The sequence below is a fragment of the Pleurodeles waltl genome, chromosome 3_2 (genome assembly GCF_031143425.1).
Source record: "Pleurodeles waltl isolate 20211129_DDA chromosome 3_2, aPleWal1.hap1.20221129, whole genome shotgun sequence".
NCBI lineage: Eukaryota > Metazoa > Chordata > Amphibia > Caudata > Salamandridae > Pleurodeles > Pleurodeles waltl.
This window is the reverse complement of record NC_090441.1, coordinates 198,895,313-198,907,507: the sequence shown is the minus strand read 5'-3', so window position 1 is coordinate 198,907,507 and position 12,195 is coordinate 198,895,313. Positions and strand designations below refer to the sequence as shown.

Genomic DNA, 12,195 nt, shown 5'->3' with positions numbered 1-12,195 from the left:
ACTTGCCTAGTCATTGAACTTCCTGCCTAGTCCATTGTGCCTCCTGCCCAGTCATTGAACCTCATGCCCAGTCCATTGAACCACCTGCCCAGTCATTGAACCTCCTGCCCAGTCATGAACCTCCTGCCCATTCCATTGTACCATCTGCCCAGTCAATGAACCTCCTGCCCAGCCATTGTACCTCCTGCCTAGTCCACTGTCCCATCTGCTCAGTCATTGAACCATCTCCTCAGTCATTGAACCACCTGCCCATTCTACTGTACCCCGCCCAGTCTTCTGTATCACCTGCTCAGCCTCTTCAATTCCTCTGAAGTGCAAGGTGTTCACAGAGCCTCTTTTAAAGAGAGGCAGCACCCCCAAGTCGCTGCACCGTAGATCAGCTGTCAACAGGTCCCCTCATACAAATATGTCCATTGACGTTGCAAACATCTTTCTGCTGAAAAGGCTCATCCGTCATGGTGGGATCCACTTATGGCTAGAAAGCATCTATGTCTGCAGGCCCACCCTGCCATGTTGCCTCAGTTTCCTAGAGAGAAATCCATAATGTGGGGATCATTTTAAGGGGTCACATAACAGTTTTCTCCCAGCATGTGGGGGACACTGAAAACGGTTTTTCTTTCTGGACCCGCAGTGGTTTATGTGATGGTCCCAGTCTGAAATACACCATTTCCAGAGGCGTAAGTGGCACATACAGGGAGTGCCCAAAAGTCTATTGGGGCCCTGCCTCTGGGAGCTCTGCCTCCCCCAGACTTTGAACCAGGTGGGGATCACAGCGGATGATGTGAGGTGACTTCACCCTCACCGTCCACCCACAAGCGAGGTCCTTTGTCTGATCACAGCCTGATTTACAAAGGATGGTGTGGTGATATGTGGTGATATGTGGTGATATGCTCATCCTTCCACATTGCATCTTCCATTGGTACTGGAGCATGGAGTGTGGAATGATGAGTTGTGTGGAAATCAGAGTATTGTGATTAAGACAGTTGTGGAAATAGGCGGTTGAAATCTGTGGCCATTAACCATCTCTCTCAAGATCACTTGCCTGTTGGTATATGTTGAAGCACACTTCCAAAGATTGTTCCTGGCTTAAGAGAATATTTAGGTTGTCGGAAAGCGCAGCCTTCAAGATGTCTTAAACCAGAAAAGACAGGCTTAAGGATGTCTTAAACCAGGAAAGTCAGCCTTGAGGATGTGTTAAACCAGAACTGACAGGCTTGAGGATGTGTTAAACCAGAACTGACAGGCTTAAGGATGTCTTAAACCAGGAAAGTCAGTCTTAAGAATGTCTTAAACCAGAAAAGACACCCTTGAGGATGTCTTAATCCAGAACTGACAGGCTTGAGGATGTCTTAAGCCAGGAAAGGCAGCCTTGAGGATGTCTTAAACTGGGAAATGCAGCCTTAAGGATGTCTTAAACCAGTAAAAAAAACAGGCTGAAGGATGTCTTAAACCCGAAGAAGAACTTTGTTAATCAAGATCACAGAGTTTACGCTCTTCCTAACAGCCGCTCTGATCTGATGTCAGTAGGGTGTACTAACATGAGGGTTGGTCCAAAGTTTCAACAACGACCTATATGGCCCTCCTGCATTTGTTGGTTGTGGGGTAGCGCCAGGTAGTAGTTTTGGACCCAGGGATATGTGAGCATGGTCCACTACAAAGGAACTTGAGACGTTCCCCCTGCTGAATAGCTTGACCAGTAGGGTGTCAACAAAAGTCACAACACTTACTTTTCTAGAGGTTTCAGGTAATCCAATTATGTGAATATTATTTCGGTGAGATATTGACTCAAGGTCTTCATTTTTAGAATGTACCTCAAATAAGAGTTTTTTCCATTTTACAAATGTTTTTTTTTTTCAGAGGATTTAAAGCATCTTCAATGTGGGATATTCTCTAATCGGGGTGTCCAGCCTGGTGGCATGTTTAGCGATCCTCTCCTTCATGTTATCATGGTGCACTGTGAGGGTGTCAATCTTGGTGTTTTTGACCTGCAGGCCGTTGCATATATCCAGCAGGACCAGATCTATATCCTCCTCTAGAGGGTTAGGAGGGCTACTGGGGTTGTTAGCACTTACACCATAGCCCAGACGTCAAATGGTCTACAGCAACATTTGCAGTCAAAAGATACATTTGTTTACTTTCTATAGGATTTTCCTATTTTCACTATATCCTGGTGTAGTGTCTACCTTAACTGTAACTCAGATTGGAGAGTTCACTGGTTGAGTTAAAGCAAGCATGTGTAATTCCCCAAATAGTCAGTTTAGAGCCATAGCAGGTCAATATAGAGCCCATATAACTGAGATGATGTCAGGTCGTCATCATTTATTTTTGCCTGGTCTTTGAATGACTGTTGAGCAGCGAGTCATAATTCAATGTGTTACCTGGATTTTCTGAGTGGGGCTCCCCAGAGGCATCTGGGTGATGTTGTCTTGGCCTCAAACCGCCCCAGAAGGTATCCAGCATCCGCAACTCAGTAAGGAGAGGGTGCATTAGGCTGGACAGGAAGGAGGATGGAAAGTAACTGTTTGTCTACTTTTGTTTACTGCTGCAATTCTGGTCTTGCTTTGTCCCTACTCTTTTATGTCTTATAGGAGGTATACTGGGACTGGATCGTAGGCCCCGCGTGGAGCTGGTGGTGCAAGCACCGGACACCTCCATCCCACAGGAGTGCGTTTAAAAGGGACATCACTCCTAGGCGGTGGTGCTTAGACCATCCTGTGCCGGCAATGCAAGTCACAAGAAGGTTGTATACATCACTGCAGCACTGTTGTCACCGGGGTAGCGCCCGGATGCAGCCAGGACCTCAGGTGAAGTGCTCCATGCTACAATCAGGCAGGCAATTAGCAGCTCTCTCTTTAAGTTGTTCCCGATGTTCATCGTTCGTGCGTGAGGCTCAGCATCATTGCCAGAGTCCCGGGTGATGCACCATGTAAGGTAGCATTCTTGGTAGCAGAATAATATCTCCAAGTGAGATTAACATTTTTAGCAGGCAAGCTGCACAACAGCCCAGAGCCTCACCAAGGATAATCTGGGTTGTTCTTATAGCTGTTTCAGGAGAGCCGTGTGCCCAGGAAGAAAGGGAGGACACGTTTCTTGGGAGGGCATCTTGTTTGCAGCTGAGCCACACCTTCAGCCGTCTTGACATATGTGAAAGGTCCCTCTTTTATAATGACCTAGAGTTAGGTCAGAAGTGATGCAGAGCGGCTACCCCAAGCCGAGATACTGACCAGTGAACTGCACAAATGTTCGACCTAACTTTTAATGTGACCTGTACGCTTATTTGAGTTGGTCTTCTCTGGCCTTTTTGTCGGACTTCACCGACCGCACATACTGCTGGGTGAAAAGGAGAGGAGGCCTACACTCATACCCCAGACAAGTCCTCAGCGTGACACATGCACAATATCAGTGATTCCTTCTCAAGCCTCCAGCCACCTACCTGTCTCGCGGGAGTAAAGTCTGGCATCTTAGAAAGATAGGCTATGATTGTCTGGGGTTAGCTGCCCCTCTGACAAACTCTGGAGGTAGAAGGTTTGTTACTACACTGTGGTGAAGCCTGTAGCCAGGGATCCTGTTACCGCAGAGGATCGCAGGAGATTGTAGCAGGCAAAGGTCTGGTTGTTGGCTACCCCCTCTGCAAACCCTTCTGTGTAGAAGATCTAGACGGTGGTAACCCTTGCTGCATCCTCTTACGTGGAGCTGTACGTCATTCCCCAGGTTTTATTTCACGTATATTTGTAAATGGAGGAACGTATATCTGACGGTCGCGGCCTGGTGTGAATAATGTAGCCCTGAATTTGTTACGGCAACAACAGAGAGATAAAAGCAATAGGCCTGACTGGTTCACTGGAAAAAGTTATGATAAAGACAGTAGAAAACTTTATAGTAAAAAACATATGCTAAAGTCATTAGTGTCCAGGACTGGACGCAGCCAGGGCCTCCCAAGATTCCTTTGGGATCGCCGAAGAAAGGGCGACGCCTCCCAGGAGCCCCGGTAACGTGAAAGGCATTGAGTGTCTGCTTGAGAGCGCCCCCGCTAGGGGGAAAAAAACACAAAAAGCAGGAAAAACTCTTCGGCATTTACATTTCATAGCACTCACTGGGCCATCAGAGGTGTGCGCCAGGGTAGACACACACACCAGTAAACAGGCCACAGTACAGAGGAAATGAGGGAAGGAAAGAGAGAAAGAGAGAGAGAAAGAGAGAAGGAGAGGAGGACAGATGGAAAAGGAGAAAGAAAGTAAGAAGGAAAAGGAGAAAAAAAGGGAGATAGAAGGCGGGAAGGAAAGGGAGAAATAGGAGAGAAGGAAAGGGAGAAAGGAGAAAAGAAGAAAAGAAGAAAGAAGGAAAGAAGGAAAGAAGGAAAGAAAGAAAGAAAGAAAGAAAGAAAGAAAGAAAGAAAGAAAGAAAGAAGAGAACAGAAGGAAAGGGAGAAAGAAAGAAAGAAAGAAAGAAAGAAAGAAAGAAAGAAAGAAGAGAACAGAAGGAAAGGGAGAAAAAAGGAGAGAAGGAAAGGGAGAAAGGAGAAAAGAAGAAAAGAAGAAAGAAGGAAAGAAGGAAAGAAAGAAAGAAAGAAGGAAAGAAAGAAAGAAAGAAAGAAAGAAAGAAAGAAAGAAAGAAAGAAAGAAAGAAAGAAAGAAAGAAAGGAAGAAAGAAGAGAACAGAAGGAAAGGGAGAAAAAAGGAGAGAAGGAAAGGGAGAAAGGAGAAAAGAAGAAAAGAAGAAAGAAGGAAAGAAGGAAAGAAGGAAAGAAGGAAAGAAGGAAAGAAAGAAAGAAAGAAAGAAAGAAAGAAGAGAACAGAAGGAAAGGGAGAAAAAAGGAGAGAAGGAAAGGGAGAAAGGAGAAAAGAAGAAAAGAAGAAAGAAAGAAGGAAAGAAGGAAAGAAAGAAAAAAGAAAGAAAGGAAGAAAGAAGAGGAGAGAAGGACAGAAGGAAAGGGAGAGAGGGCAAAAGGTGAGAAGGAAAGAGAGAAAGAAGGAGAGAAGAAAAGGGAGAAAGAAGGAGAGAAGAATGGACGAAAGAAGGAGCAAAGGAAAGGGAGAAAGAAGAAGAAAAAGAAAGAGGGAAAAGGAGAAAGCAGGCGAGAAAGGAGGAAAGAAAGAAGGAAAGGGAGAAAGAAGGGGAGAAAGAAAGGGAGAAGGAGAGAAGGAAAAGGAGAAAGAAGGACCGGTAGAAGGAGAGAAGGGGAGAAGGAAAGGGAGAAGGAGAGAAGGTGAGAAGGAAAGGGAGAAGGGGAGAAGTGGAGAAGGATAGGGAGAAGGGGAGAAGGAAAGGGAGAAGGGGAGAAGTGGAGAAGGAAAGGGAGAAGGGGAGAAGTGGAGAAGGATAGGGAGAAGGAGAGAAGGTGAGAAGGAAAGGGAGAAGTGGAGAAGGAAAGAAAGACATACTCCACACACACTGGCACTCACACTTAAAAAGAACACTCCAAGCCACTGAGCTGCACGAGTGATACATTGACCATTCACTCACCTGGAACACAGACCTCCTGCTGAGCGCAGAGCCTCCTGTCGAACAAGCACCCTGCAGGAGAGGGAGAGAGACGAAGGTGAAAACGGTGAAGAGAGGGACACACTGCAGCAGATGAGGAAAGAACACATATTTAGAGAGGCATCTCATGAAATTGTAAAAACACTTAGGCCCTCATTCCGACCCTGGCGGTTTCAAACCGCCAGGGTGGAGGACCGCGGGAGCACCGCCGACAGGCCGGCGGTGCTCCAATGGGCATTCCGACCGCGGCGGTAAAGCCACGGTCGGACCGGCAACACTGGCGGTCTCCCGCCAGTGTACCGCCGCCCATAGGAATCCTCCAAGGCGGCGCAGCTAGCTGCGCCGCCGAGGGGATTCCGACCCCCCCTACCGCCATCCAGTTCCCGGCGGTTCTCCCGCCGGGAACCGGATGGCGGTAGGGGGGGTCGCGGGGCCCCTGGGGGCCCCTGCAGTGCCCATGCCACTGGCATGGGCACTGCAGGGGCCCCCGTAAGAGGGCCCCTAAATGTATTTCACTGTCTGCTTTGCAGACAGTGAAATACGCGACGGGTGCAACTGCACCCGTCGCACAGCTTCCACTCCGCCGGCTCGATTCCGAGCCGGCTTCATCGTGGAAGCCTCTTTCCCGCTGGGCTGGCGGGCGGCCTGAAGGCGGCCGCCCGCCAGCCCAGCGGGAAAGTCAGAATCACCGCCGCGGTCTTTCGACCGCGGAACGGTATTCTGGCGGCCCCCGACAGGCCGGCGGCGACCGCCGCCGGCCAATGTCGGAATGAGGGCCTTAGTGAGCTTCTGTGGTTCAGGATACTGAGCTTCACACCAGTGATGCTACAGTGGACCTGTGGGTGGGGTGCGAGTGACCCCCACTCTGCTTAGTTCTGGTCAGGAAGGGGCAGGGATGTGCCTTGAGGGGCACGGTGGGACTGGCACTATTGACCCCAAGAAGGTTTATGACAGCAGGGTATAGCCTCTGGCCCTCCCTCTCAGCAGGAAAGCGAGGGTGTAGGGTTATCCTAGCAGCACCTTACACTACACAGCCTTTCACTACCCGGGATCAGTGCCCTCTCTCAGAGGAGCCACATATACCAATGCCACCCTGAGAGCCTTTAGAAGCCTGACCCGAGCGCTCCTGGTGCCCGTCTCAAGCGACTGTGAGTGTGGCACAGGAGAACGGCTGCAGAATGTGTGCCATGCCAGGGAAGGAGATCATTCCTGCCAAAAACAAGCAACACAGTAAAAGGGGAGGAGTGAAGAGGCTCTGCTCCTGTATTCTGCTTGAAATGCTCCAGTCCTGCAGAAGGCCCGCTCACGAAAGCCACAGACTGAAACTTGTTGTTCAGTCTGAGACACTAAGGCCATCATTTTGACCCTGGCGGTCTTTTGATGGCCAGCGTAAATGTGGTGGTTCCACCGCCAACAGGCTGGCAGTGCAGCCTCTGCCAACCCGCCACATCTCCACTTATACCATTATGGCGGTCGGAACTGCGGGGCCAGAGATGACCATCTCCGACCCGGCCGTCCACAGAAGACCGCTGGCGGTATTAGGAGCCGACAGGGAATTTCGTCACCGGTAGACGACTCCCCCCAGCAAGCACTAGACCCCCCCTTCACCCACAGCGCCCCACACCCCACTCACGCCCCACTCCCCCTTCAGCCACAGCGCCCCATCCTCCTACCCCCTTCCCCACATACATGCACACAGACACCCACATGCACCACGCATACACCCATTCATCTACACTTACATACACGCATTCACTCACACGCATACAAACACGCATTCACAACATTCATACACGCATTCACTCACACGCATCCATACACGCTTCACTTCAAAATTCATACACACATTCAAGCATGCATACTCACACCCATCCAAACATGCATACTCCCACGCAGAGAAACATGCATTCATCACAACACTCGCAGACACACACACATACACACTTACATGCAGACATGCATTCACTTCAACATTCAGACACACATACATCCACTCATAGACACATTCATGCACACACGCAGACACCACACACTCAAACACGCACACAAAACACCCCCCACCCTCCCACACCCCTCCCATGTCGGACGATCACCTTACCTGTTCCGGGGAAAGGTCGTCCAGCAGGGAACGGGAAGGGGTGCTTCAACCGCCGGCAGCGCCCTGCCATCAGGACACCGCCAGGCCGTATCATGGCCCATAATATGATGGGCGGTGTCCTGTTGGTGTGGCGGTGTCAGTGGTTGACAGCCACAGCGCCTGCCACCGCCAGCACGACTACTGCTGGATTTCCACCCAAAGTTTTGCGGAATCCGGCAGTACCTGTCATATGGACGTCGGAAGACCGCCAGCAGTGGCGGTCGGGCGCCCGCAGCTTTGGCGGTCTCCAAGGAAGACCCGCACAGGTGAGTAGCTGCGATTTACAAATACTGATTGAGTGATATTGATTGATTGTAATGAGGGCCTAAGTGTTCTAATGCCCTGTATTATAAACACCCTTTGGGAGGGGGTACTCCCTGACTGACTCAAAGTGGTCTCTAATTAAGAAGGAAGCCTGGGTAATGACTGTCCTACAGCAAACACCATCCATCTGGCTGCCCTACAGTAAGGAGGGAGTCTTAGGGGAGATGTGGGACTGACTGGAAACTAGTCACCAGTTAGACTCCTTTTAAGGCAGGATTCAGGATATCTTGGGCCAGAGCAGGGACCCACCGCCACATGGATGGTCTTTGTATCAAAGGGTTGGGGCCCGACCCACAGCCAAAGATTTACAAATCCTCTGGGCGACCTTTGACACTGCCCGCCATGACATCTTCCCACAATCCTCCCAACATGATAGCTTACTGCAATGCCTGGCAGACATCACAATACAAAGGGACAGTTGCCCCCACACCATGACATCTCACTACAAAGCCCAGAAGACATCAGTGTACAGAAAAAGACACCTCCACACCATGAAATATTATTACCACTGGCAAACATCAGCTGGTCCCCCTAGCACCATCATATGTTACTACTAGTGGCAGACATCAGCTGGCCCCTCCTCACACCATCATATGTTACTACTACAGGCAGACATCAGCTGCCCCCCACACTGTCATATGTTACTATTACTGGCAAACATCAGCTGGTCTCCCTAACACCATCATATGTTACTACTACAGGAAGACATCAGCTGCCCCTCACACCATTATATGTTACTACAGCTGGCAGACATCAGCTGGCCCCCCTCACACCATCATATGTTAGTACTACAGGAAGACATCAGCTGTCCCCCCCCACACTGTCATATGTTACTACTACAGGCAGACATCAGCTGGTCCCCTTCACACCATCATATGTTACTACTGCTGGCAGACATCAGCTGGCCCCTCCTCACACCATCATATGTTACTACTGCTGGCAGACACCAGCTGCCCTCTCACACCATCATATGTTACTACTGCTGGCAGACACCAGCTGGTCTCCCTCACACCATCATGTGTTACTACTACTGGGAAACATCAGCTGTCCCCCCTCACTCCATCATATGTTACTAGTACTGGCAGACATCAGCTGGTCCCTCTCACACTCTCATGTTATTACTACTGTGAAGGAGCTGAGAGTGACCCGGAAGCTTCTGCTCCACACTGGTGTCCATGGCACAAGCTGGTCATACCGCAGTGTCCATGCAATGGCATTTATTGGCTGGAAATGATACCCCTGCAGGTACCCTGTCCTCATATACTTTTTAAGTGTGTTACAGAAATTCCGTATATGTTCGACCAACGCACCTAAAAACTAGCAGGTAAGCCAAAGCCTGATGTCTGATCTTGACTGATGTTTTCTGAACGTAGTCAGTCATTGCATAAATATTGTTGCTACATATGTATATAATATTCACTCCCCCTTTCTACCATTTACTGCCCAATTGTACTTCACTCTACTAGGGCAGTAAAAACCATGACCTGAGTCTTGGAATCCATGCCAGGGGATTAGCTAACCTTGCCATATCTGACAATGCGTCCAGTTGTGTCATATAGAGTACTACAAGGCCACCCACAACTTTAACAGGCGTTTGGTGGTGAGATATGTACCTGTTATGGTATTTTAGGGTTTTCTGGTATAGCGTCAATGTCACTCGTGTAGGAATATGCCAGCCCTGAAGCACCCCAATAAATGTTGCCTGTTGTGTAATAAGAGCCACGAGGTATGCCAGGGCCTCGTGCCCAGTGGAGGTCTGTCCCAGTGCCAGGAGGCCAGGAGGGCAGCACTCCTGACTGGGTGAATTCACCCAGAAGTCACCAGGGCCAGGTCTAGGCGTCTAAGAGCTCTTGTAGGATGGTGAAAGCTGACCCTAGTGTGAAGGTAGCCTACACAGAGGGCATTACCGTCATCTCAGTGGCTGGTGATCAGGGCCTGCGTAATGATCTTCCCTCACAGAGGAGGAATCGACCCTACAGATCTCCGAGCAACGAAGGATCTCATTGCAGGACCCACAAACCTCTCCAACCTGAGCTTTCTCACTGATCTCTCGGGAGGTCCAGATTTCTTGCCACTTTTTCAGGATTAGGAGCGACTCTGAGTTCCTGCGGCCCCAGTCACCTGACCAAGCCTCGGGGGCCCTGCCAGACAGGGCGATCTCAGTGCTGCCCCCACTGCCTGAGGCCATTCTCCTCCGTCCGGGCGGCCACAGATCTCATCCGGTGGCCGGACGCGGTTCTAGCGGATTCTTGATGTTTGGGGATGGGCGCCACCGGATGAATATCGTCGGCACAAGTTAGTATCTCTCAGCAGCGCTCAGTCATGCCTTTGCAATCAGGGCCACATACATGTGTCGATCAGCAAGGCATGGGCCTGAAAAGGAGCCACAGACGACCACGGCCTAGTCCCTCCCTCACAGCAGACTGAGCTGTGCGGGGACCAGCCTCGCCCGGGGCGCCCCCGCCTGGTTCACTGCACAGAGCTGCCTCTGGTGCACCCATGGCTATCAGTGTTTCCACAGCAGCTGCCCAGTCAGTCACAGCAACAGATGAGGCTCCGGCTGCGCCCCTGGACTTTGAGTCAAATGCAGAGTAAACAGCACCGACAGCAGCCAGCTCGCTGCTGAGGTGGGATGTGTGCCCAGTGTCACTCACAGCAGCCAGCTCGCTGCCGAGGGGGGAATGTGTGCTCAGTATGACCCACAGCAGACTGCTCGCTCCTGAGGGAGAAAGCGTGTTCTCGGTATGACCCACAGCAGCCACCTGGCTCCTGAGGGAGGAATGTGTGCTCAGTGTGACCCACAGCAGCCAGATCAGTCCTGAGGGAGAGAGCATGTTCTCAGTGTGACCCACAGCAGCTAACTCACTCCTGAGGGGGAAACGTGTGCTCAGTGTGACTCACAGCAGCCAGATCAGTCCTGAGGGAGGGAGCGTGTTCTCAGTGTGACCCACAGCAGCCAGGTCAGTCCTGAGGGAGGAACGTGTGCTCAGCATCACTCACAGCAGCGAGCTCACTCCCAGGGGAAGGGGATGTCAGGGGTGTGTACTCAGTATCACCTGCTTCACGTGAGATGGTTCTCTGCCCTAACAGGGCCTGTCAGCCTGCAGGCACTCACCTCTGAATGTCACGGGGAGTACCAGTTACCCTTGGAGGGGGCTCCTGGGCCAGTGCTCTGAGAGCCATGAAGTACAGGAAACTGAGTCTGTTTCTCACTGTAGCGCTCAAGGGTTTAGTGGCCTATAGAGCAGGTTCCGTCCTGGAATCCGCCCACCAGAAAGCCCCAACTTTGCAAGGGTTTGGTTTGCTGTTGTCAATGTTGATTCATGTTACAAAGTGGTCCTGGAAGAGTCATCTGCTGCCATGAAAGACCCACCTGCTCAAGTGAGAGTCATCTGTCTCGTGTGAAGGTCTGGAGGCTAACAAGGGCTCCCACGTGCTCTTGTAGAATGCCTGAGCCAAGGTTGACTCCTCCCACTAGCCACAATGCCACCCAGCACAGAAGTATACATAGAAGGTACCAAGTATTTCTTTTAGAGGGTGACGCCAAGGAGATAAAACCCATAAAGAGAAAACTCCTCTTTTGTCAATCTTTCTGATTGTTGGCTACAGATCAAGATATGATTGCTGATACCATCAAGGCACCAAGAACCAGATGTACTAACATTAGGAATCCTGATTTCCTAATTGCAATCTTCTCCAAATCGCAATTAGAAGATCGGTATTCCTAATGTGCAAAACTCTTCTGAGTTTTATTAGCAATCCCTAGTGGGTCGCAACTAGACCTACCTCATGAATATTAATGAGGTTGGTATCGGTTTGTGACCCATTAGGAATCGCAGCCATCACAGGGATGGTGGCTGCTGGGGTCAGCAGGCCACCGTATCAATGTCTGATTTATAATCAATCAAGCTTCCAGGGGTCCCTCTCCCCTTTGCGAATGGGTTACCACCAGTTTTAAACTAGTAGTAAACTATTACTGTTTTGGTCACGAAACAGTGCTACATACGATACCGACTCGGCATTTGGAAGGGACGCCCGGAACAGGCCCCTTCGAATACCGAATAGCAAATGCAATTTGTGATTTAGTAACAAGTTACCAAATCGCATTTTACATTTTGTACATTAGAAAAGGAATTTTTCCGGTCGCAAATGACTTGTTTCTGCTAATTGGGCCGTTGGCGGATGGAAAAAGGCTTTGTACATTTGGCCCCAGCTCCTTCTGACGTCAGAAAGAAGGAAAAAGCCGAGCAGAG

At 50.2% G+C, this 12,195-nt stretch overlaps 1 protein-coding gene across 2 annotated transcripts in view; it reads right to left on the bottom strand.

Annotated features, from left to right (window-relative positions):
• Nucleotides 1–12,195, bottom strand: part of PTPRN (protein tyrosine phosphatase receptor type N) — a 328,193-nt gene that overhangs the window by 221,525 nt on the left and 94,473 nt on the right. For both annotated transcript variants that reach the window (XM_069227162.1, XM_069227164.1), the window contains exon 2: nt 5,464–5,514. In XM_069227162.1, the coding sequence (XP_069083263.1) occupies nt 5,464–5,514 (51 nt within the window). The remainder of the gene's footprint in view (nt 1–5,463; nt 5,515–12,195) is intronic.